Genomic DNA, 27,758 nt, shown 5'->3' on the forward strand with positions numbered 1-27,758 from the left:
TATTACTAACTAGCAAGGCCTAATAATAAACCAGAGAATTTTATAACCAGCAGTAAAAAAGATAAAATTGTTAATATGGAGGGAGAGAATTGCCATGTAATATCAAAATCAGTTGTATGAGACCCTTAAAGGAGAAGATTGGAGAATTGATGATGGGATAGAAGGATAAGTTAAATCAAAACTTTGCATTGGCTTCCATTGTAGAGGACAGTATAAATTTTCCAAAGTTATCTGCAGTACTAATGTCAAATAGCATGTAAGAACTTGTAACAATCACCATCATGAGGGACAAGGTATTTTGGTGGTGGTGGGTTGGGGGTGGGTGGGTGGGGGAGAAGGAGAAAACTAAGGCAGGCAGTTGGCAAGTCCCAAAAGCCTATACTAGTGTTTTAAGGAAGCAGCTGCATGTACTTGGAGCCATTGGTTGAAGCTTGTCAAATTCAGAGTTCTAGGAAGTTGTCAGGAATGTCTAGTCATTGAGAAACTTGATGCTATCAAGTCAATGAAATTTTATGAAAGATCATGTTTCACAAATTAGCTTGATTTCTATAAGAATATAAAAAAAAGCTGAGTTGTTAGATAAATTTGTGAATGTTGCACATGTAACAATGTGTGACCCAAGGGGGGCTCTATGCATGATAAAAAAAAATTACCTTTTATTGCAAAAGTTGTACAGGGTACAGAAATGGGTGCACCTAGAATACTGTGCACAGTTTTAAACACAAAATACTCTGCAGATGCTGGGGTCAAAGCAGCACTCACAACACGCTGGAGGAACTCAGCAGGTCAGGCAGCATCCGTGGAAACGATCGGTCAATGTTTCGGGCCGGACCCCTTCGTCAGGACTGAAGAGGGAAGGGGCAGAGGCCCTATAAAGAAGGTGGGGGGAGGGTGGGAAGGAGAAGGCTGGTAGGTTTCAGGTGAAAAACCAGTAAGGGGAAAGATAAAGGGGTGGGGGAGGGGAAGCAGGGAGGTGATGGGCAGTAAAGGTGAAGAAGGAATAGGGGAAAACACAATGGATAGTAGAAGGAGGCGGAACCATGAGGGAGGTGATGGGCAGCTGGGGGAGGGGGAGGGAATTACCGGAAGTTGGAACCTCATATACCGTCTAGGTACTCTCCAGCCCCTTGGTATGAACATAGAATTCTCCAACTTCTGGTAATTCCCTCCCCCTCCCTTCCCCCATCCTTATTTCACTCTGCCCCCTCCCCCAGCTGTCTATCACCTCCCTCATGGTTTCGCCTCCTTCTACTACCTATTGTGTTTTTCCCTATTCCTTCTTCACCTTTACTGCCTATCACCTCCCTGCTTCCCCTCCCCCACCCCTTTATCTTTCCCCTTACTGGTTTTTCACTTGGAACCTACCAGCCTTCTCCTTCCCACCCTCCCCCCACCTTCTTTGTAGGGCTCCGGCCCCTTCCCTCTTCAGTCCTGACGAAGGGTTCCAGCCTGAAACGTTGACTGATTGTTTCCACGGATGCTGCCTGACCTACTGAGTTCCTCCAGCATGTTGTGAACTGTACACAGTTTTGATCCTCTTCTTTAAGAAAAGGTACACTGGCATTGAAGGCAGGCCAAACCCAGATTAACCAGGATAATTCCAGGGATAAGAGAGCTACCTAATGCCACTGGCCAAAGGATTTAACCTGTATTCTTTTGAAGTTAGAAAAAAATGAGAGATCTTAATGAAACATAATGTCCAGAGGAGCCTTGACAGGATGGATGTTGAAATTTTTCCACTGATGGGAAGATCTCAAATAAGGGGATATAGTTGCAAGATAGGAGTCTATCGTTTGGAACTGAGCTGCATATGAATTTGCAGAGGTTGGTGAATCCTTAGAATTGGAGGTCAGATCATTGTAGGTTCTTGAAGTAGCAGATTAATTTTTATTTAAAAGATCAGGAAATTGAACATTTTGAGAACTAGCACAGAAGAAAAATCTGCCTTGGACAGATCGGGCATGCCGTCATTGAATGGTGTATTATGCTTGGGGGTGGGAGGCAGCAAGTGACGTACCTCTATTTATGTGAGCAAGAGGAGAAATTAAATATCCTAGATAGTACTGTTTCAAGAAAACAAGTACAGAAATTGCACAGCAATTCTGAAGGCATAATTACTTAAAGATTGAATTTCACTAAGCGCAATCATGAATTCACATAGTTGTTCCATGGTATTAGCTTGCAACTGCACAGAAAAATATCAAAGGTGTTTCGTTAGGCTCAACAAAAGTAAATCCCTTGTTCTGCTGCAGATACAAATTGGAGGAAGCAGTGGTTCTGTCTTTTGTGTCTGTACTTGCTGGAAATGTAATAACTTAGGGCACTCTCACTTGGCTCTTCATGTTCATGTCTATGACCTTGTATGTACCCCTCTTTTAAGTACTCATTCAGATACAATTATCAACAGGACTCTGTTACATTTAGTTTTAATGACGCTAAGACTGCAACCAGCATGCTTTGGCCTTGTTGCCAGAGAGAAGGATGAAGTTGGTTGTAAGTAAACAGTTGTGGTGAGAGTCTTTGTACTGTTGAGTTGGGCAAGCTTTCTTCTGATCCTCTTGCTAATTCAATAGTGCAAAAAGAAAATATAACTGATCACCCAGTGTGTTGCTATCATGACATGTATTCAATGAACTTGGAGACCACGCTCACTAATTTTGGATGTGCCAAGAATATGAAAACACTCCCAATAGATTTCTCGGGCTTTTGGTTGAGCAATCTCCCATAAAATATTACCTTTCAGCAAAAGTTCAATTTTTCGGTCATACCGGCTGACTGAGACACATGCAAGATGTAGTAGTACAGTGTAAAGTTGGAGTAAGTGGCGTTTACTTGCTTGTTTCCTTAGAGTGCTGCAGTTTCCTTCTACATCCCAAAGAATTGCAGTTTATTGATCATTGTAAATGGTTACGACTTGTGGAATCTTGAGAAGGGTTGGGGGAGGGGGAATGACAATGTAAGAGGAATAAAAAGTTGAGGATTAATGTAGGATTAGTGTAAATTAATGGTTGATCACCAAGGACTCTGGGATGAAAGACCTGTTACCTCACTGCATCTGACTCCAGTAGAATTGGTTTATTTAGATGACCATCAAATACAAAAAATTTAATTGTTTCTTTGGAATGTGGGAGGAAACTGGAGCACCCAAGGGAGAACGTACAAACTTACAAACAGTAGTGGGAATTGAACCCAGATCAGTGATTGCTGGTGCTGTAAAGCGATTGTGCTAACCACTACATTACCATATTGCTCAGTTTATCACTTTCAATATTTAACATTCTTCCTCACATTAATATCTATTCCCTCTCAGTAGTCTTACTAACTGCTTTGTACATTATCATCCCATTTATTGATTGTAGATAATCCAAGCTTCTCAATTTGTTCCTTAAATAGGGTAGATCACTGGAAATCAGTGAGTGAAAGATGTGACTGCAAGTCTCCCCAGTAGGGTAATGTTGAGGGGTAATTTTGTAGAAGCTGAGTTTACTGGTTGTGATGAATCAGTGAACAACTTCAAAAATTAAACGTCAAAAAGGGAAGTAAAGTGTTAGTAAGAAAATTGACACACTGATTACAGATTTAATGTAATGTCAGTCACAGTTACATATTGGCCATATTCAGAGATGAAAATGTTTGTACAGAAATTTTAGTGAACGAGTTGAGATATTTTAAATTGAAACCAACAGTCCCAATGTAAATGTATAATCATTTAAAACAACACAGCTGTTCATATGCTTCAGGTTCTTTTAACAATATAGGTTAGCTTTGGAATCATAATTTTAGCCTTCTCTGTGACACAAGTGATGACAGCTACACCAGAATTAGTCCTTGTAGACTAAGATGCTGAAAGACTTGAGTAACTTAAGTAAATATAATGAATTGCACAAATCTGCAAGTTAACAAAATTGCAATCATTAAGACCTTGAATATAGATATAACATAGCAATTGCATGAAAAGGGTAATTTTTTTTAGACTTTGTAGTTGCTTATAACTTTTGTACCTTTTGATAGGTCGTTTAAACTATGCGCATCCTGGATCAGACAGTCCTCTCCCTATTAATGGTGAGTATTTATGTTCAAGCTATATATCCTTTTACCAAAATTGGGTGCTTTATTTTTTTCGAAGAATTGCAGGCACAACTTGCACTGTATTACTGTGGTGCAGAACACCAGAAATTCAATGTATCCTTCCTCCCAGCAGTAGATGCTTTTGGTCCAGTGGGTTCTATTCTGAGGAAACCTGCAAATACAGTCCTTCATTTTCTGTAAGTGTTAATTTAGGATCTATTATCAAAACCTTTTTAACCTTGTATGAACAAGTGATCTTGAATATATTTTTGTTTCATTACAAATGATGAAAACTAGCTAACTACAGAGTGGACTAGTACCTCTACGTATTAAGTTGGGACCAAAGGATTTCATTATAATTCAAGGTCAATAATTAATCTTTAAATGCAGAATTTTTGCAGTCTTTATTGCATTGATCAGCAAGCAAATCAGAAGGGATGTTCATGTCATAATTAACTAATTATACCATAAATTCTAATAGATTTTTAGAACCTTCCTCATTCTTGATTTTCTGGTACTTAATCAAGAAATGAAATCAAAGCAACTTAAGAGTACTACGTTAATTTGTTGATTAAAGCTATAAATTAATTATCACTAAGTACACAAGTTTTTTTGTAGTCTTTGTTAATATTATTTTATATTTAACTTTGTCAACCATCATTTATCCCAAAAATTCATTGTAGGTTAAAATAATTCATATTTCATTCTATTTATAGCAGTCTCAGTATTTCTGAATTGACTCAACTTTATGAATCTGAAACTATTTTTGAAAGCTGTCTTTTTTTTCTCTGCCAATAGTGTAATGACATTTATTGCTACAGCAAATAAATATCTTTGAGGGTTGTGTACAATACAAAAGGAGATTAGCGAAGCACTTTGTGAATGAGTTTTAATTTTCGTTGTAGTGGCATCTTTGAGTATGATATACAGTGCCCATAGAAAGTATTCACCCTCCCTTGGAAGTTTTTGTTTTATTATTTTACAACATTGAATCACAGTGGATATAATTTGGCTTTTTTTTTAAAACACTGATCAACAGAAAAAGACTCTTGTGTCAAAGAGAAAACAGATCTCTACAGAGTGATCTACATTAATTACAAATATAAAACACATAATTGATTGCTTAAGTATTCACCCCCTTCAAGTTGGTATTTAGTAGATGACCTTTGCCAATAATTACAGCCTTGAGTCTGCGTGGATAGATTTCTATCAGTTTTGCACATCTGGGCACTGCCATTCTTTCCCCATTCTTTATAAAACTACTCAAACACCTCTATCTGGAAGTTCCAGCTGCTGGTGAGTCAGTATCCTGGCAAAAACTACACCATGAAGTCAAAAGACTACTACAAGCAACTCCACAAAAAGGTTATTGAAATGCACAAGTCAGGAAATAAAAATAAGAAATATTCCAAGTCACTGAATCTTCCTTGGAGTACAGTTCAGTAATCATCAAGAAATGGAAAGAATATGGCACAGCTATAAATCTGCATAGAGCAACCCATCCCCAAAAACTGAGTGACTATACAAGAAGGGGTCTACTGAAAGAGGCCACCAAGAGACCTATGACAACTCTGGAGGAGTTACAAGCTTCAGTGGCTGAGATGGGTGAGACTTCACATACAACAACTATTGCCCGGGTGCTTCACCAGTTGCAGTTTAATGTGAGAGTGGTAGAGTTGAAAACAACTCACGTGAAATCTTGGCTAGAGTTTGTCAGAAGGCATGTGGGAGTCTCTAAGGTTGGCTGGAAGAAAGTTCTATAGTCTGATGAAACTAAAATTGAGTTATCTGGCCATCAGACTAAGTGCTATATTTAGCATAAGCCAAACACCCCACATCATCAAAACAAACGATCCCTACTGTGGAACATGGTGGTGGCTACTTCATGCTGTGGGGGTGCTTCATAGGCTTGTGAAGGTAGAGGGTAGAATGAATACAGCAAAATTATAGGGAAATCCTGGAGGAAAACCTGATGCAACTGTAAGAGTACTGATTTCCAGCAAGACAATGACCCCAAGCATAAAGCTAAAGCTACACAGGAATGGCTTCAATGCAACAAAGTTAATGTTCTGGAGTGGCCAAGTCAGAGGCCAGACTTCAATCCAATTGAGAACTTGTGGATGGATGGACTTGAAAAAGGTGGTTCTCTCGCGATCCCCATGCAATCTGACAGAGATTGAGTAGTTTTGTAAAGAACAATGGGGGGAAACTTGCAGCATCCAGGTGTGCAAAGCTGATGGAGACCTATTCCGACAGACTCAAAGGTGCATTTACTAAATACTGACTTGAAGGGGGTGAATACTTAAGCAATCAATTACTTTGTGTTTTATAGTTGTAATTAATTTAGATGACTTTGTAGAGATCTGTTTTCACTTTGACATGAAAGAGTTTTTATGTTGATCAGTGTCAAAAAAGCCAAATTAAAACCACTGTGATTCAATGTTGTAAAACAGTAAAACATGAAAACTTGTGGCGGGGGAGGGGTGAATACTTTTTATAGGCACTGTACTTATACCTTATGTATAGTTAATGATAAATACCTTATTTGGACTGTTCACATGGTATGTTAATAATTCAATCATAATATTTTGCTAATGTTTTTTGTAACTCTGAACACCGAAAATCTTGTGTTTAACTTGGCACTCAAATCTTCAAAGCTGGAGGATAACATGGACAGGGAAAAGTAAAAGCAATCAAGAATTTAGATAATGGTGAATAAAGCAAAATAGCATGTAAAGCTACTTAAAACAAAATCAGAAAAATAAAATAAATTTCTGCTAATTTGTTTAATGGTAATTGATTACAATGAAATGCAAACTCGCTGCATAACTGTTGCAAAGCTGGTGTAGGAATCGTGCATACGTTTTCTCTGACAAATGTAATTCAGTTTACATTAATGACAAGTCTTCCTATTATTGCTAATTTATTGCAAAGTTTAAGCTAAGCAGTGGCCCTTTGTCAGATAAATAACTTCTGGCCTTTGTAGCATGATGGATCTTGAGGATTTGGTTCCATTCCTAGTTTTCTCAAATGTATGAGGGAAGTATTTCTTTTCTCAATTTGATTTTTGCAAAGATCTCAGAAAATATCTTGATAACCTAACTTAATTTTTTTATTTTAATTTTTAATGTTCTGCATTGAAGTAAGAGATTCATATTAATTCTTGCTTGTCATCAGATATACATTTTGGCTTTTTTTTGGCATGGTAGCTTAGTGGTTAACACAACGCTTTACAGTACGGGCAACCCAGGTTCATTTCCTGTCGCTGCCTATATGGAGTTTGTATATTCTCCTAATGACTGTGTGAGTTTCGACCTGGTGTTCCAGTTCCTTCTCACAGTTCAAAGACGTACTGGTTGGTAGGTTAATTGCTCTTTATAAATTGTCCCATGATTAGGCCAGGACTAAGTTGAGGGATTGCTGAGTGGTCCAGCTCAAAGGGCCGAAAGAGCTTACTCTGCACTGTATCTCAATAAATAAAATTAATTAAGCACAATAAATATTATCAAAAAAATTCTCTTATAATTTAGTTTGACAGCAGAACACCACCATTTTGTTCTTTATTTTTAATAATTTAATGTTACTTAACAAAAAGCTTATCCTAGTTGAGTTTGTCTTCAGACTTATTAGCTTCATGCTTCATAATGAAGTGATTTCTAACCACAGCACATCTAAACATAGTACTTCTCCGGAGTATTTTGGCATACCTAAATAATGGGATTAAACAACTCATCTATTGACTTATTCTGGAGAATTTTAGCCAATTTGTGAATTTGTCTGGAAAACTTAAACTTATGCATGTACCTACAATCAGATGTTAAAAAGATTGTATTAACTATTAGCTTCCTGGTTTTAACATTGGTAAAAAGAGTTTGGCTTCCAGTGTAAATTTGTTATCTGAAATATTAACTCTTGATTGGAAGCTGGGAATATAATTCATCATTTCCTGGTTAGTTTTCCAAGTATGAAGTTGAAATGTGGTTAAAATAGAAATTGCAAAAACTGACTCTACAATTTGTTTCCAGCTGCTCAAGTGTGGAACAATTTAGTTTTCAAAATGCATTTTAAATTCAGATTTGAACAGGCTTCTGTTTGACCTTGGAGGGGTGTGAGGGCAAAAAGAATGTAGAAAGAGAACATGATAAGGCTTGAAATGGAAATGTACGGTATATAAATGTAGAAGTGAAATAGCACCTTCCTTCTCTCCTACCCCTGAGCTTACACTTATTTAGTAAGATCATAGCTAATCTTATTTTAACCTTGACTCTACTTTCCTGTTTTTGACCCACTTATCTATATCTGCCTTAATGTTTTGACTCTGCTTCTCCTACTGTTTGAGGAAGTGCCTCAAAGACTGAAAACTGAGAAAATATTTTATCTCATCAGCTTGAATTGATGACCCCTTATTAAGTAGCGACAGATAGTTCAAGTGCTTGTCTAGACTCTACTTAAGCACCTGTTAGCAACCAAGCTTCAACCATTTGGGCAGTGCATTCCAGGTAGTTGCTGTCTCTGGGTGAAGAACAGTCCCTTTGTGCCTGCTGTAAATCTTTTCCTTTAACTTAAATCTGTATCCTCTAGTTTTATTTACCTCTGATCAGGGGGAGTTGGAGATCATCCTGTAGTCTATTGTATCCATAATCCTCCTCATAGCATTGTACTGTTCACTTTTTAACTTGTCGTAAATGCACCTTATATTTTGTTAATTTATTTGTGGTAATATTACTTTGAGTGTGAGTTATATGAACTGTGTTGTGCATCTTGGTCTGACATGTGTACAGCTGAATGACAATAAACTGAATTTGAGCTTGAACTTAATCATGTCTTTTCTTGACCACCTGTGCTCTAAAGAAAATAGACCTAATTTTTCCTTCCATTTTTCCTTGCAACTAACCAGCTCTATTCCAGGCAACATCTTAATGAATCTCTTCAGCTAGTGCCATCACATCCTCCTTTTAGGGTATGCAGAGAATGGTGTGAAAGCAAAAAAAACATCCAGTGAGCAACAGTTCTGTGGTAAAAATGCCTTGTTAATGAAAGGTCAGAATGATTCAAATTGACAGGAAGGTGACAGTAACTCAAATAACCACGTGTTACAACAGTGGTGTACAGAAGAGCATCTCTGAATGCACAACACATCAAACCTTAAAGTGGATAGGCTGTAGCAGTAGAAGAACACAAGCATATCGGAGATACCTCATGAAGTGGTCACTGAATGTAGTGTTCCTGCATGCAATGAGATGCATTTTATCTTAAAACTGGAAAGTAGAAAAAAAATGTGAGGATGTTGCCAGGACTAAAGGGCCTGAGTTCTCGGGAGAGATTGGCCAGGCTAGGTCTTTATTCCTTGGAACTTAGAGTAAACTGTTCAAAATTGAGAAACTTGGATAAGGTGGATAATATGTGTTTCCCAGGATAGGGAAGTCCAAACACTAAATTGGGACTAGCTGAGTGGGCACTGAGATGTATGGACCCATTGGCCAAAGGGACTGCATCTGTGCTATATTGCTCTGACTGTCTCGATAACTACTTACACAAAGTTTAAACGGTACAATTGAGTATTTAAATATGTGGAAGGCCAACATTGTAATTCAATTTTCTGTGAAGTCATTTGATTATTTTGAATTGAATGATTAATATACAGTATGAACAATGCATCGCCCCCCAAATGCCATGCAAGTTTAGTTGTTCACTATATCTTGATAAAAATTAATAGATGCAGGTAGTTGAGATATATGTATATTTAAGTATTTGTCATTGCAGGATAGTGTTTGTTTAATAAAATCAATGAACTAAGACTACAGTAACCTAAACTCTTCACACCAGCGTACTTTCCCTTATGAAATCTTAATATATTCTTAAATTTTCCTCCCATGTGGAAGTTTTTGAAGCATTCGCTTTGCTCTCAAGATGCATTGCTGGTAACGTTCTTGTGCATGATATAAACTTTTGCTCTGCAGCCTTTGCATCATGAGTTTATACCCAACACCTTCTCATTTATGATTATATACAGTTAAGGGCAGGACTGTTTGAGACTAAGCAGTTAGTTTTCAAGTTGGTGTTTAAAATACAGATGTTGACATGAATTATGTTTGTGGATAAATTGTGCGTACTTTGTATTAAAAAATGTTAGGGTGCACAAAGCAGGTCAGGAGCAATGTACTTCATGGTAAATGGCTGAAATCTCTCATGTTCCTTCACTCCTACAAAGACATAGTCTGAGTAACTCACACAATGCTGGAGCAACTCAGCAGGCCAGGCAGCATCTGTTGGGGGGGGAGGGTTTGGGGGAGAGTACTGTCGACGTTTCAGGCCAAAACCCTTCGTCCTGCTGAAGGGTTTCAGCCCGAAATGTCAACTGAATTCTTTTCCATGGATGCTGTCTGGCCTGCTGAGTTCCTCCAGCATTTTGCATCGGTTGCTTGGATTTCCAACATCTGCAGATTTTCTCTTGTTTGTAAGATGTAGTCTGATGTATGATTGAATACTGTACACTTCACTTGCCCAAAGTAGAGTTTGTAAGAGAATTTTCTGAGACTTTCTGTGCAATATGCATGATTAGGACTCTGTCTATTGCCTTGATTATCCACTCTGTCCTCAACAGGGTTGCTGCAGCTGTGTCATAAACTTTATAATGTCTTCCAGCAATTCACCATGGCTTCTTTAACAGCAGCTCTCAAACTTTAACCTTGGAAGGAAAAAAGGCAGCAGATGGCTTGGAAAAAAAATTCACTTCTATTCTTATTCATCCAAGTTTCACACTGTAGTAACTTGGATTTGTATCAGTTTTTCATCAGTGAAAATCTGACTAGTTCCAATTTAGTAACTGAGGGCACCTTCCATCACAGAAGCTGCAGCTGATCATAAAGGTGGTGCACAGCACCTGCTCAAAGCAGTTAACATCTTGGTAGAAACATAGTTTCAAATAAAATACCATAAATTTTGATAAACTGACTAACTATGCTTTCTTTGTGTATTGGGTTAATAGTGTTCTAATTCTTTAAAACTTTTCAGTCAGGAGCTCACCAGGAGGATCTTGTATTAGTACGCTCTATCTTGCATTTTGTCCCGTCATCACAATTAGGTGGTGATAATTTGGCATCATATCCTTTAGTTCCATAATAAAATGGCTTTGAAATTTCAGCATTAGGTATTTCCTATCCTTTGTCAATTGAAGATGCAAACTGAATCCAATTTAAACTGTTTCCATGACCAACTATTCCACACCATTTTCTCTTATGATTGAAAAGTATTTTCTTTCTGTTTACATGCAGCAAGGACATATGGGCGAAGGAGAGGTAAAACTATGAAAATTAGTGTAATGTATTCGTAGTACTGCATCTCAGAACAATGGACTAGTATTTAATCACTTTTTTTTTACACATCACTTCAAATAAGTATTTTAAGTTTCATATGCAAACAAGTGTATTTTGCTTAAATAAATCTAATTTTCAGTGTAAATATGTCATATAATTGTAGACCCGATCTTTTTAATTTCTGAGATTCACGAAGCTGGTTTCTACTTCTATTTTATGAGTATATTGACTTCAATATTATAATACATTTTAATTTTCTAGAGTTATTGGAGAGGAATTTAGAGCAGATCTGCTCATTTGGCGGGGGGGGAGGGAAATCATAAAATAACCCTGCTACCTAGTTTGTTTGTTCTGTCAAAATCTTTGAGCTTCTGAGTCAGAAAAAAAATCCTTTTTAGTATGTACTTCATTTGATATTGTTACAAATTTGGATCCAACGAAGTTTAATAGTTGGTTCAATGTTCTGATAAACTGCTCCACAACTTGAAGGCTTTATGGAGTTTTGGAATATTATAATGCTTTTGAAAACAGTACAGGAACAAAACTGAAAAATGTTGGAAATACCCAGCAGAACAATGAAGATAGGAAATATTTAATGATTCAATTTGATGACCTTTCATGAGATCTGACAAATTTTGATAGTAACTGGAAAGACTAGCATTTGGAAATGGTTGAACTTTGTGCTGAATCCTAATGGATGTGAATGTATTGGATCGGAAGATAAGATACTATTCCAGAAACTTGCATTCAATGGCCATATTCAATGTGAGAGGCCGAAGACTGAGGGGGTTACTGAGACTGAAGATTTAACAATAGCTTTAAATTCTGGGTCGCCCTTGCAGATGGAATGAAGATGTTCTGTGAATGGTCAGCTATACATGGCTACCCTAATACAGAGGAGGCTACATGGTTAGCACCTTATGCAGTACACTAAATTGGAAGTATTACAAGTGGATTACTGGTGTTTGGCTCTGGATGGTGAAAAGAAAGATTAAAAGGTCAGATATTGCATGGAAAGTTGCTGTGAGAAGAGTCAGTATTTTGGGGGAGAATAAACTAAGGAGCTGTGGTCCCTTTATTCCCACCCTTTAGGCATACAAAAGGAACCATTTCATTCATGGCTCTTTAGTTTATTCTCTGCAATCTTGTTGAGGGTAATGGAAATTGGAGAATAAAATATAATCAGTCACTTTGAGTCTGGTGGAGTGGAAAGTGGGGGCAAGGAGAATTCTGCCATAGTCATAGTTCTACAGCAAAGAAAAGGGGCCCTTAAACCCAACCTGTACATGCTGACCAGCACACCTTAGACTAGTTCCATTTGCCTATGTTTGGCTCGTATTCCTCGAAACCTTTTCTATCCAAACACCTGTCCAAATGTCCAAATTGCATCTGCCTCTACCACTTCCTCTGGTAACATATACTTACCACCTTTATATGGAAAAAAAATTGCCCTTCAAGTCTCATTTAAAAATTTTCCCCTCATCTGAAATCTTCCTTTGCTAGTTTTAGATTTCTCTACCCTGAGGAAAAGACTGACATTTCTATGCCCCTTCTAATTTTATAGAAAGTCAATCCCCTGCCTTCTATGCTTCAGAGAAAAAGGCCCTAACCTCTCCAGTCTCTCCGTAAACTTAAACCCTTCAGCCCTGGCAACAACCACCTGAATTCTTTTAGCACCCTTTCCAACCTAATGATATCCTTCCTATAGTTATTGCACAGTGCACAGAATTGCACAGTGCTTCAGACACAATTTTGCCAACATGTTATACAATTGTAATATGACGTCCCAAATCTATACTCAATGCTCTGACTAGTAAAGGCAAGTGTGCCAAATGCTGCTTTAAGCCTTTCAGCCAGTGTTGTCACTTCCAGGGAATGATGTACTTGCACATCCTAGGTCTCACTGTTCTACAGCACTCCCTGCGGTCCTGCTACTTTGCAAGTCCTATCCTCTTTTTACAAAATTACAACACATACTTGTCTAAGATATCATAGCTGAGTTTTAGGTGTGAGGGGGCAAAAATGGAACAGATGCAGCTGAGTATTCTGTCAACTTAGTGACACAGTTGAGAGAAAAGAAAGCATCTTGGAAGCATTGTTATGGAGCATCATTCATTGGAGCAGATGCAACAGAGCAGGAGAAATTAGGAAACTGGGATAGAGTCCTTGTCGGAGGCAGAGTGGAAGGTGAAGTTAAAATGAGTATCTGTGGGCCTGTAATTCAAACTGAACATTTTGCCAGCTATTTATGATATGTATAATTGTGACACACAAAGAATTTCCTTTATGCATTCTCTATTTTGTATGAAAATATCTACTTCCTGAAAACTGTTCTATTCTCTATTCCTTCAATTAACATAACTTTGGAAGTTTTATGATCTCTTGCGCTGTTGCATTCCACCAAGTGTTCTTGCTGTGTTCCTTTCACATTGCTGTATGAATAGTCAATGTTAGTTTTTCACAAACACTGTTCAGATCTCATGTTTCAACAGTACAAATACTGTTTAACATTTGTATTAACAATCTTCAGGAAAATGTTCACCAAATTGGAACTGCGGATTTCATTTTTTATTAAGTTTAATATTTACAAATATATTGATTTTTCTCCCCCCGTTTTAGTTCAGTATTCAAGCTTGTCTGCTTCCTTAATGCATATTTTTAAAGGATACGAGCTATGAGCAGTATTATTCCTATTGAAAGCATTTTTCACAATCTAAAGTCTTAAAGTAAAAAGTAAGAAAATATTGCAAAAGCAACATTAATGTTCATACCTTTGCGTCAACAGCAAAATTGATAGCAAATCAATTTGCATTCAAAAGATGCGAATGTATAATTGAACACTGATAAAAAGATTTGTTGGGATTGTACACAAAGTTACAGCCTCTACATTTGATTTGTATAAATTTTAATTCTCTATTCTTGTTAGTATCCTTGTGGAAAACAAGATCAAACACTTGTTTTTTTTTTGTGGGGAGATTGTTGGGTGCAGGAGGAAGAGGCACAAAAGTATTCCAGAACCACCTCACTTAATATTAGTGCACATTAGGCTGTACTGTGGTCATGTCTTAGTTGCAGTTAATATACAATGCCTATAAAAAGTATTCCTCCCCCCCCCCCCATGGAAGTTTTCATGTTTTATTGTTTTACGGAATTGAATCACAGTGGATTTAATTTGGCTGTTTTGACATTGATCTAAAGAAGACTATTTCTTGAAAAAGTGAAAACAAATTTCTACGAATTGGTTTAAATTTATTACAACTATTAAACACAAAATAATTGATTGCATAATTACTCATCCACTTCAAGTCAGTATTTAGTGGATGTACCTTTGGCAGCAATTTTAGCATTGAGTCTATATGGATAGGTCTCCATCAGCTTTGCACATCTGGATGCTGCAATTTCCCCCCCCCCCCCATTCTTCTTTACAAAACTGCACAATCTCTGTCAGATTGCATGGGAATCATGAGTGAACAGCCCCTTTTCAAGTCCAGCCACAAATTCTCAATTGGCTTGGCATCTGGACTCTGAGTTGACCACTCCAAGATATTAACTTTGTTGTTTTTAAGCCATTCCTCTGTAACTTTGGCTTTATGCTTGGGGTCATTGTCTTGCTGGAAAACAAATCTTCTCCCAAGTCGCAGTTCTCTTGCAGACAGCATCAGATTTTCCTTGAAGATTTCTCTGTATTTTGCTGCATTCATTTTTACCCTCTACCTTCACAAGCCTTCGAGGTCCTGCTGCTGTGAAGCATTCCCACAGCATGATGCGGACACTACTGTGCTTCACGGTGGGGATGATGTGTTTTGATGATGTGGGGTGTTTGGTTTATGTCAAACATGGCATTTAATCTGATGGCCCAAAAGCTCAATTTTGGTTTCATCAGATCATAGAACCTTCTTCCAGTGGACTTCAGAGTCTCCCACATGCCTTCTGGCAAACTTGAGCCAAGATTTCTTGTGAGTTTTTTGCATCAATGGCTTTCTCTTTACCACTCTTCCATAAAGCTGTGACTGGTAAACACCCAGGCAACAGTTGTTGTATGGGCAGTTTCTCCTACCTCAGCTATAGAAGCTTATAACTCATCCAGAGTTGTCATAGGTCTCGTGGTGGAATCCTTCACTAGCCCCTTTCATGCAAGGTAACTCAGTTTTTGTGGACAGCCTGCTCTAGGCAGATTTGTATAGCTGTGCCATACCATTCCTTGACTAACTGTACTCCAAGGGATATTCAGTGACTTGGAAATGGTCTATGTCCATCTCCTGACTTGTGCTTTTCAATAACTTTTTCAGAGTTGTTTTGAGTGTTCTTTTGGCTTCATGGTGTAGTTTTTACCAGCAGTTGGACCTTCCAAATACCTGTGTATTTTTTACTACAATCAATTGAAACACCTTGACTGCACACAGGTCTCCAAAAACAGATCTCCATTTAACCAATTAATGTGACTTCTAAAACCAATTGGCTGTATCAGTGATGACTTGATGTCATGTTAAGGGGGGAGGTGAATACTTATGTAAGCAATTATTGTTTTATATTTGTAATTAATTTAGATCACTTTGTAGAGATCGGTTTTCATTTTGACACAAGTCTTTTTCTGTTGATCAGTGTCAAAAAAGCCAAATTAAACCTATTGTGATTCAATGTTGTAAACAATAAAATATGAAACTTCTGGGGGAGGGGGTGAATACTTTATATGGGCACTGTAATTAAACAATATGGTATTAAACAAAGTTCATATTAAACAAACATTTCTCTTCCCCCCCCCAACACAAATGGTTTCTCACTGAGGTTAAGACCCTCCATTGGTCGGGGTCGACCACGGATGTTGCATCTCAGCTGCCTACATGATACGCAGGCCAGGGCAGTACGATATGGAGGGCGAGGTCTCGCCCATGTAGCAGACTTCCCTTTTCCACGCAGTTGATGAATCAAAGGAATGGCAGCGATTGATATAGTTTGGCACCAGTGGCGTCACAGGAGTTACCAGTCAGCATTGAACTCGTAACTATATGTTATAATTATGTGGTTTTTGTTAGTTTTTCAGTCTTGGTCTGTCCTGTGTTTCACACCGGAGGAATATTGTATCATTTCTTAATGCATGCATTACTAAATGACAGTAAAAGAGGACTGTGTGTCCTCATAATCTAATCTAAAAAAAAATAGTGGGATTGCACCTCAGGTTGATCCTTGTGTATCTCTTGCCACAAATCCTGTGACTGTCTCCCTGCCTCTGTAATCAATGCAACTACCATTATTCTGGAAGTGCTGGTAACACTCAGCAGGTCAGCTGACTTCTGTGGAAAGAGAAGTTAACTTTGCTGGTCTTGAACCTTTCAGAAATGGAAAAGAGAAGTTAGCTTTTAGCATCAGACAATGGGGGGGGGGAGATGGATAGATGATGGAGAATAGTGAGACCAAATACTATGTTGCAGTTAAAAAGCAGTCAGGACCATATCATACTTTGTCTATGGAATGTGCTGCTAATAGTAATGTGTGACATGGCCAACAAGTCAGATTATCCAAATAGGGAAGGGGAAGGGATGGGAAAAACTGAGCCAAAATAAAGACAGGCACAAATAGCATATTTCAATAGACAGAAAGAAGGAGCAAGTTACCAAAAGTTGGAGAATTTGATTGAAGCTGCCTGGTATGCTGAGTGGTTTTATTTTTGATTTTTCACACAATTTATCCATTTTTGCTCAATACTAATAGTGTAAAAGTAAGGACCTTTGAACAAACAGAGTCCAAAGTCTGTTTTGAAGCTTTACACATAGGTGCTTGGGTCTCAAGCATATTTTGAGGTGGTAAGCCTTTGATCAAAATGAATTTTGGCCTGCCACTCTGCTGAAGCAGGAACCGTATGTTTATTCAGCTACAAACTTATTCCAGTGAATAAAATTTCTAAAATAAGAAATTTAAAGATGAAATGAAAGATTTAGGATGCAGAATAGGCAATTGATCTTTTCACATAATGAATGACGAGACTGGAATTAGACTTTGAAGTTGATAGTTGAAGCAGAACTCTTGAACATTAGCAATAGATTGAATAAAGATTTATGGGAGCAATATAGTCGATTTGAGATTGTCATGGATTAAACAGTCTAGTTTTGTATACTTTGTAATTCTAGATGGCATCTCATGTAATTTGGGAACAACACCCAAGTACTGAATGCATAAGTACCTGTCATAGTGCAATACAATGATGATTCAATGCTTAAGAAGTGAAAGTAAGAGGAATAAGGTATTTGCTGGATTTTAGAGCTGCGAGGTGTGCATGGTAAGGCCTTGGAAAGATTTAAATAGTGAAGAGAGTATTAAACTGTCAGTAAGAGGAATCAAAGGTGGATTATTATGCAGATGTGTGCAGTTTTGAGGGATCTGGGTATTCTAGACGTCAATCCCAAAGTTAGACAGGTCCAACAAGTAGTTAAGAACTAATGGAGTAGGTAAGGTGGGGCTAATGTTGTGAGTTGCATCTATTTCAATGCACGGTGTATTATAGTTAAGGCAGATGAGCTTAGAGCATGAATCAGCATGTGTAATCATGATATTATAGCCATTAGGTTACTTGGTTGCAGAAAGGGCAGGACTGACAGCTTAGTATTCTGGAGTTCCATTGTTTTGGACATGAGAGTATTGAAGTGGGAGGGGTAGCATTACTAGTCAGGGAAAATGTCACAGCAGTGCTCAGACAGGACGGACTGGTGTGCTTGTTGACTGAGGCTGTAAGGGTGGATCTGAGGAATAAGAAACAGATGACACATTAATGGGATTATATTATAGGCCTCCGAATAGTCAGCAGGATTTAGAGGAGCCATTTTGTAGAGATAGCAAATAGTTGCAAGACAAATAAGGTTGTGGTAATAGGTGAATTTAACTTTCCATGTGTTGACCTGGATTACGATACTGTAAAAGGGCTCGATGGGATAGTTTGTCCAATGTGTTCAGGAAAATATCCTTAATGTAAAGAGATTCCAACTACAGTGTGCACAATACTGGATCTCCTATTGGGGAACAAGATGAGACAGATACCGGAAGTGTGTTTAAGGGAACACTTAAATTAGTAATCGTAATTCCATTAGTTACAAGACAATTGTAGAGAAAGGTCCTCAGGCTGAGATTCTAAATTAGAGAAAGGCCAATTTTGATGGTATCAGAAAGGATATGTGGATTTGGACAGGTTGTTTTCTGGCAAAGGGGTGTTTGGTCAGTGAAAAAGTGAAATATTGAGAGTACAGACTTGATGTTCTATTAGAATAACAGGCAAGGCTAATTGGTCTTTGACAGATTTTGAGGCCTTGGTTAGGAAGAAGGTGTCTGGCAGGTGTAGGCAGCAAGGAACAAATGAGGTAGTTGAGAAGTACAAGAAATGCAAGAATACACGAGGGAAATCAAGTTCATAGTTTGTTAACGAAGTACAGTACATGTGTCACTGTATACGATGCTAAGATAATTTTCTTGTGGGCATTCACAGTGAATACAAAGAAACACAATAGAATCAATGAAAAAACTGCACACAACCAAGGCAGACAAACAACCAATGCACAAAATACAACAAAATTGTTTTTTTTCTTTTTTGTATTTGCACAATGATAAAAATAATGTTGATAACATGAGTTGTAAAGTCCTTGAAAATGAGCCCATAGGTTGTGGAGTATGATCAGGAAGGCTAAAAGAAACCATGAGGTTGGTCTGACTGACAAGATGAAGGAGAATCCCAAGGCCTTTTAGAGATAAAGTAAAAGCAAAAGGATAGCAAGGACAAAATTGGTCCACTTAAAGATCAGCATAGCCATCTATGCACGGAGCTGAAAGAGATGGGGTAGCTCTTCAGTGGACTTCTGCATCTGCATTTCCTTGAGAGTGGGACATGAAGTCTGTAGAACTGAAGAGGGAACATGAGAAGTAGTGCTCATTGGCTTGAGGCAAATTGGGGTGGGTAAGTGCAGAAATTGCAGGGCCCTGGCAAAGATATTTAAAATGTCTTTAGCCACAGATTAGATGCCAGAGGACTTGAAGGTATCTAATGTTGTTCTGTTCAAGCAAGGCTCTAAGACTAAGCCAGGAAATTCTGGACTAGTAAGCCTGACAGCAGTAGTGGGTAAATTATTGGAAGGTATTCTGAAGGACAGAATGTACAAGCATTTGGATAAATGGGGCCTAATTAGGGATACTTAATGCTGTGTATTTAATATTTCAGAAATATTTGAATACTATTGTAAATATATTGTTTGATTAAGCATTCTTTGTTTACATAATTCATTACGGGTTTTATGTAAGAAATACGTGAATGGCATACATCTCTATGCCACCTCGTCATATTTGCGCACTTCAAATAAAGTAAAACTAAGTATTTACTGGCTCCCATGTTTTTCCTTTGATTAGTTTTTTTGAGTCACACAGCGTAATAGTGGCGAACAAGTTGTTTTAAAATGTATCTGAGAAGCACAGCACATGTTTCTTTACAAGGGGAGACAGACATTCAAGTAAAAAAAAGACAGAATACAATTGAAATTCATGGGTTTGTATACAGTGCCTAGTGATGATAAGGAAAAGCAGAAATAGCTGGCTGCAGTGGAAGGATAGACATGGTCAATTGCACAACACATAACTGGCTGTTGTATATTGAGGAAATTGAGCTGCATTTTAAAGTGGAATCGCTGATGAGAAACGAGTGTCAGTTTTGCTGAGTGCAATTGATGGAAGAGTGTACAGTTTACTTGGAAGTTAGAATGCTGATATTGTGAATGTAATACAGGAACATTTAGAACAAAAAACATTGTAGATTGCAGAACACTTTTAAGTTTCTTAAGTAGAATCAAAAGGCAGGGGCTCCATTTCAGCTTGTAAGACTGAATTGAAACAATTATCTGAGCATTACCAGTTCAATAATGGGCTTGCTGATGCACTGAAAGATCGTTTAGTTTCTGTAACAAAAAAAAATTCAAAAATGGCTCTGAACTGAAGTGCAACTCTCAGTTTAAAATCAGCAGCCAGAGATGCAAGTGAATTGCAGTCAGAATGAAAGTGAGCATGAACAAAATTGTAAAGTCTGAATAGAAACCAGCCTGGCTGCACAGATTAGGTTACTGTTATGGCAGGGCTCGCGTGCACCAGACCAATGCAGATTTAAAGGTGAAACTTACAGAAAATACAATAAATTAGGATACATACAAAGAGCATGTTGGGCAGACAAAAATAAATGGACTACACAGAAGTAAAAGAGTCAAGTTGCAGTTTCAACAAGAGCACTAATCTGCCTACTGTTGATGAAACATCTGATAATAATGAGAATGACACTGGACTGGGTAGCCTTGGGATTTACAATGTGAAAACTAATGAGACAAACAATATGGCTCACACCTGAAGTGAATGGCAAATTAATTGAGATGGAATTGGACATTCGCTCAGCTGTGTCAGTCATTACACAAAATAACTTTGAACAGTATTTCAGAGATACTGAACCAAAGCCTGTGGATATCCATTTGAGAACTTGTACTGTGGAAATGACATTCATAACAGAGAAAACAACAGCCAAAAGCTACATTGGGCTTGTATGTGATTTAAAAACAGGAAGTGTAGTTGTCTCTGCCAATCAAACGATTGAAGATCCATGCACAATTTGCATTCCACATTCCCTGCAATAGAATCAACTGAAAGTGAATTAAGAAAGGTGCTGGATGATGCCATTGCAGTGTTCAAAGATGGCACTGGAAAACTCAAACATATCAAGAGTAAAATGGTGTTAAATGAAAATGCCACATGCTCGTTTTAAAAAGCCCATCTGGTTCCTTGTACCATCTATGTAAAGGAGCGAGTGAGCGAGATTGCATGGAGGTTGAAGGAGTTCTTTCCAAGGTTGAGTGGAGCCAACGGGCAACGCCAGTAGTCCTGGTAGCCAAAAGGGATGGTTCTGTCAGGATTTGTGGTCATTTTAAGGTCACCATCAACCCTTTACTTAAAATAGATCAATACTATCTACCCAGGATAGAGAATACCTTTGAAAACCTCTCTGGAGGGAAATGCTTCAGCAAAGTGAACTTAGCTGAGGCCTACCTATAGATGGAGTTCGAAGAAGAGTCCAAAGTGTTTCTCACCATAAGCACTCACAAAGGGCCTTATCAATATAATAGACTTATTTTTGGAGTTGCATCTGCAGTCTGGCAGAAAGCTGTGGACCAGGTACTGCAAAGCTACCCCAGGCACTCAGATTTACTTGGATGACATCATTATACCGATGAGGAGGATCTTCAAAATCTTGACAGCGTTAACTGCCAGCAAACAAATCTCAAGGTTATATAATTTATACACTCTTTGGTAATAAGTGTACTTTGAATCTTTGAAGAAGGTTATGGGCTTGGAGCATAATGCAACAAGTGCGAATTCTTTAAACCAAGCATCACTTAATGTGGTCACACATTGACACACAAGATTTACACAAGTCTGCTGAAAGAAAAATCAAGCACTGGTGGATGCCCCAAGGCTACAAGACGTGTCACAGTTGCAGTCCTTTTTAGGATATGTCAATTACTTTAATAGGTTCTTGCCAAATTTGGCTACTGTGCTTCACCTCTTGAACTCATTACTACAGATCAGGAAGAAATGGCAATGGACAAAGTAGTGTGAGATGGCTTTTCAAAAGGCAAAGTAAATGGTGACATCAGGCACTGTACTCACACATTCCACATTGTCCAGTGAAGCTTGCCTGTGTCGCCTTGCCTTATGGTATAGGTGCATCATGTTTCCTTACTGCTACAGAGAAAATTTACACATGGATTGACAGAGGCATTGAGTCTGGTTTGGGGTGTAAAATGTTTCAACCAGTACTTGTATGGGAGAGAGTTTACCCTTATTACTGATTATCAATAACTAGTGTCCATTTTCAGTTCACAGAAGGGTGGTCCACTAACAGCAGCAGTAAAAATGCAGAGATGGGCTCTGTTTCTGGGGGACACAATTACAAGATTGAATTCAAGAGGACTATTAATCATGGAAATGCTGATAGATTGTTCCATTTACCCTTGGAAAAATAAATATCTGAAAAATTTACAAAAGAAGACACTCCTCTTGACATTTTCTCACTAATGCAAATTGAAAATCTCCCTGTTACAGCAGAGATGATCCAGAAGGAAATGAGAAAAGTCCTACACTGCCTCAGGTATACATGGCAACCCTAAATGGCTGCAACCTGCAGAAGAATTTTCAGTTCCCCCAAATTTACCAGCACCGGGATGAACTTGCCATTTTTGGCGTTTGGCTTATGTGGAGATTGAGAGTTGTACTATCCAAGCTGAGAGGTACACGCTGGCCATCGAGGTATGATCAAAATGAAAGCTTTGGCTCGAAGCTTTGACTGGTGGCCTGGGATAGATCAGCAGATTGAGAGGTTCACCATGCATTGTTTGGCATTCCAACACGACCAGAAGATGCCAGGAGCAGTGCTTCTCCCTCAATGGGAATAGCCTGTACTGCTCTGGCAGGAGGATTCATGTAGATTCTGCTGGACTATTCATGGGCACAAATCTCAAGTTGTTGATGCAGCTACAAAGTGGCCAGAAGTATTCCCAATAGCCTCCACTACAGCCTCACACTGCATTGATGGTGATGAGAAGCCTTTTCTCGAGGGTTGGTGTTCCAGAACACTTAGTCAGCAGCAACGGACCACAGTTTGTTGCCGAACAGTTTCAGTCATTCTGAAAAATGAATGGAATAAGACGCATGGTGCAGGTGTAATACTACCCAGCTATAAATGGCGGAAAGCTTTGTCCAAAATGTAAAGAATGCACTTTGAGCAATGTCAGCAGAACACACTACACTGACATTGAATTAGAAGTTCACCAATTTCCTCCTTGCATATCACAGTGCAATACACTCCATAACCAACAACCCACCAGCTATGCTCTTTGTAGGTCATCCCTTGCGCTAATGCATGAATCTCCTGAAACCCAATTTCAGAAGGCATTTGCAGGACAAATTGAGGGTTCCTCAAACAAGAAGGATCGAAGTTTCACCGGTTAAGCAGACCTGGTGAGGGACTAGAGGTGATCAAAAGTGGGTACTTGGAAAGTTTAAGGACGGAACACAGTGAAGATTGCAGCTGATGTCATCGGGAGAGGAGACATCGATAAGTTGAGAGCAGAATCATTTGTTAGAGAAGAAAGGTGAACCACTTCCTGCCATTCCAGAGTCGTCAACTACAGCTACCACAGAGGCGGCCCCAGAACCTAAGATTGTTTCACAGCCGAAAATCGCTCCTGTCGAGTAGAGGGACCTCCCTTGTCAGGAAAGACATCCCTAGAAGTAAGAAATCCTCTGCAGCAATTAAATTTTTAGGCGTGAATGGGATACTTTGAAGTTTATTATTCTGTCAATATCTATAAAGTACTTGTATAGTACACTCTTTGTGTGTGTGTATTTGCATTTTTTTAACCCTGATCTACAGAAAAGACTCTTTCATGTCAAAATGAAAACAAATTTCTACAAATTGATCTAAATTTATTACAATTAGTAAACACAAAAAAATTGATTGCATAATTACACATCCTCATCAAATCAGTATTTAGTGGATGCACCTTTGGCAACAATTACAGCCTTGATTCTGTGTGGATAGGACTCTATCAGCTTTGCACATGTGGACACTGCAAATTTTCCTCATTCATCTGTAAAAATTGCTCAAGCTCTCAGATTGCATGGGAATCATGAGTGAACAGGCCTTTTCAAGTCCAGCCACAAATTCTCAATTGGATTGAGGTCTGGACTCTTAACTTGGCCACTCCAGGATATTAACTTTGTTGTTTTTTAAGCCATTCCTGTGTAGCTTTAGCTTTATGCTTGGAGTCATTGTCTTGCTGGTAAACAATCTTCTTCCAACTCGCAGTTCCTTTACAGGTAGCATCAGATTTTCCTCCAGGATTTCGTTCTATTTTGATGCATTCATTTTACCCTCTAACTTCAGAAGTTTTTCAGGGCCTGCTACAGTGAAGCATCCCCACAGCATGATGTAGCTACCACCATGCTTCACGGTAGTAATGGTGTGTTTTTGATGAAGTGTGGTGTTTGGCTTACGCCAAACAGAGCATATCCTGATGGACAAAAAGCTAAAATTTGGTTTCATCAGACAATAGAACCTTCTTCCAGCTGACTTCAGAGTCTCCCACATGCCTTCGATAAACTCTAGCCGAGATTTCATTCGGGCTTTTTTTCAACAGTGGCTTTCTGTTTGCCACTCTTCCATAAAGCTGCGACTGGTGAAGTACCCAGGCAGCAGTTGTTGCATGCACAGTTTCCTATCTCAGCCACTGAAGCTTGTAACTCCTCCAGATTTGGCATAGGTCTCTTGGTGGCCTCCTTCAGTAGTCCCCTTGCACGGTCTCTTGATTTTTGATGATGGCCTGCTCTGTGCAGATTTACATCTCTGCCATATTCTTTCCATTTCTTGATGATTGACTTAACTGTACTCCAAGGGATATTCAGTGACTTGGAAATTTTCTTATATCCATCTCCTGACCTGTGCTTTTCAATAACCTTTTCACGGAGTTGCTTGAAGTGTTCTTTTGTCTTCATGGTGTAGTTTTTGCCAGGATACTGACTCGCTAGCAGTTGGACCTTCCAGGTACTGGTTTATTTTTACTTCATTCAATTGAAATACCTTGACTGCACACTGGTCTCCAAAAGCAGATCTCCATTTAACTAATTATGTGACTTCTAAAACCAATTGGCTGCACCAGTGAAGATTTGGTATGTCACGGTAAGGGGGGTGAATACTTATGCAATCAATTATTTTCATTGTGGAGATCTGTTTCTACTTTGACACGAAAGAGTCTTTTTCTGTTGATCAGCCTCAAAAAAGCCAAATTAAATCCTCTGTGATTCACTGTTGTAAAACAATAAAACATAACTTCCAACTTACAAAGTGTACATGGTCACTGTGTATTGCTGCTCTCGAGTAGCAAGTGACCCTGTCAGCGCTGCTCGTATCCTAAGAAGTTATTTTTAATGTCTGAAGCATAGCTGCAGTTTTTATTGTAAAAGCAACATCTAAATTGTGTATTGCATTTTATCCTTATTTTGCCATACTTTAATAGCAGTTTGACCAGATGTAATTTCACCAAGTTTGCTTCATATTTGATATATATAGTTGAGATGCATTCTATAATGAGTTGGAACTAAGCTGAGAGGGGTGTTTATTTAATATTTCAGTAATATTGTAAATGTAAAGTTTGATTAAGCATTCTTTTTATACATAATCCATGTTGTATGTGTGCACCTCACTAAAGTAAAGCTAATAGACATGTTTTCCCCAGCTGTGGTGTTTTTCTTATGATTAGTTTTTGGGGTTAAAGTGCATAACATTTAATGTGTCTTTATGTATGATGGATCTTGACTAACCAATCTTGTAGAGTTTTACATACACAACTGTTGAAGGAAAGACGGAATTTTGGCAATGACCTTTGACAATGTCACGCATGGGAGGCTGGTCTAGAAAGTTCAGTTCCTTAGCATTCAGTATGAAGTAGTCAATTGGATTCAACATTAGTTTAGCAAGAGAAACCAGCGAGTAGTGGTAGATGGCTGCCTCTCTGATTAGAGGCCTGTGAATAGGGGTGTGCAGAAGGAATAGTACTGTGTTCATTGTTGTTATCTGTATCAACAATCTGGATGATAATGTGGTAACATGGATCAACAAATTTGTGGATGGCACCAAGATTGGGGACATAGTGGACAGCAATGAAGGCTTTCAAAGCACACAGTGGGATCCAAACTAGCTGGAACAAAAGGGCTATAAAATGACAGATGAAATTTAATGCAGATAAATGTGAGGTTTTGCACTTCAGGAAGACAAATCAGGGTAAGACTTGCATAATCAATGATAGAGCACTGAGGAGTGCAGTAAAACAAAGGGATCTGGAAATACCGATCCATAGTTCCTTGAAAGTGGCATCACAGGTAGATAGGGTCATAAAGAGAACTTTTGGATCATTGACCTTCATAAATCAAAGTTTTTTGAGTACAGGAGTTGAGATATTACGTTAAAGTTGTTTTAAGATGTTGGTGAGGCCTAATTTGGAATATTATGTTCAGTTCTGGTCACCTACCTATAAGAAAGATATCAATAAAATTGAAAGGATAAGGAGAAAACTTACAAGGATATTGCAGGCACTTGATGACTTGTACAGAAAGGTTGAATAGGTTGAGACTTTATTTGTTGGAACATAGGAAAATGAGGGGAGAGTTGATAGAGGTATACAAAACTAGAAGGATTATAGATGGATTAAATACAAGCAGGCTCATTCCACTGAAGTTGGATGAGACTAGAACTAGGGACAGTAGGTTAAGGGTAAAAGGTGAAATATTTAAGGGGAACCTGAGGGGAAACTTCTACACTCGAGGATGATGCGACTGGAATAAGCTGCCCATGGAAGTGGTGTATATAGGTATAATGCGACATTTGAAGAAGTTTGGATAAGTATATGGATGGGAGGTGTGTGGAGAACTATGGTCCAGGTGTGAGTTGATGGGATAGAATAATAATTTGGCACAGACTAGATGATTGAAAGGCCTGTTTCTTTGTGCAGTGCTCTATGGCTTTGCAAAAGCCAACAGTATGTTAATGTTCATAACAAATGGGTTGGAGTTTAAGAATAGGGAGGTTTTGTTACAGTGTTGGTGAGACCACCCCTGGAATATACTGTGCTCTTCAGTTCCCTTGCATAAAAAGGATACAATCCCCAAGGGTTGAACAAGGACTGGATTATCCACCAGGCTAATTCACAGGATAAAGGATGTACTATCATGAGTGGCTAGACAGATTTGAGTTTGTATTTCTTCAGAAAAAGAATAAGGTGTGACCTTAAATAAATGATTAAATGATATCCTAAAGGGGCTTGACAAGGTAAATATTGATATGTTTTCACCAATGGAAGGGTCACAAACAAGGGGGTATAATTATAAAGTAGGTGCTGGTCATCTAGAACTGAGGTGCATAGAAATTTCTTCTCTCAGAGGGAAGAGAATTTCTGGAATTCTCCCACCCCAGTGATGGTGGAAACCAGATCACTGGATATATACCAGGGCACCATGATAATGTAGCAGTTAGCGCGATCCTACTACAGCTTGAGGCTTCAGAATTCAGAGTTCAATTCCGAAGTCGACTTTAAGAAGTTTGTATATCCTTCCTATGAGCTCATGAATTTCCTCCGGACACACCAGTTTCTTCCCTCCTACATTCCAAAGACGTACCGGTTAGTAGTTAATTGGTCATGGTAAATTATCCTGTGATTAGGGTAGGGTAAATAGGTGGGTTGCTGGGCGTTGCAGCTCGTTGGGCAGGAAGGGTCTGTTCCATGCTGTATCTCTAAATAAATATGTAAGGTGGTG

At 38.5% G+C, this 27,758-nt stretch overlaps 1 protein-coding gene across 2 annotated transcripts in view; it reads left to right on the top strand.

The window, feature by feature from the left end:
- cpeb4b (cytoplasmic polyadenylation element binding protein 4b) overlaps nucleotides 1-27,758 on the top strand; it is a 99,630-nt gene that overhangs the window by 37,807 nt on the left and 34,065 nt on the right. The window contains exons 3-4 of one of the 2 annotated variants that reach the window (XM_063053566.1): nucleotides 4,012-4,062; nucleotides 11,343-11,366. In XM_063053566.1, coding sequence (XP_062909636.1) covers nucleotides 4,012-4,062; nucleotides 11,343-11,366 — 75 coding nt within the window. The remainder of the gene's footprint in view (nucleotides 1-4,011; nucleotides 4,063-11,342; nucleotides 11,367-27,758) is intronic. The other variant, XM_063053567.1, reaches the window with a different exon arrangement.

This window comes from Mobula hypostoma, chromosome 7 (assembly GCF_963921235.1).
Source record: "Mobula hypostoma chromosome 7, sMobHyp1.1, whole genome shotgun sequence".
Lineage (NCBI taxonomy): Eukaryota > Metazoa > Chordata > Chondrichthyes > Myliobatiformes > Myliobatidae > Mobula > Mobula hypostoma.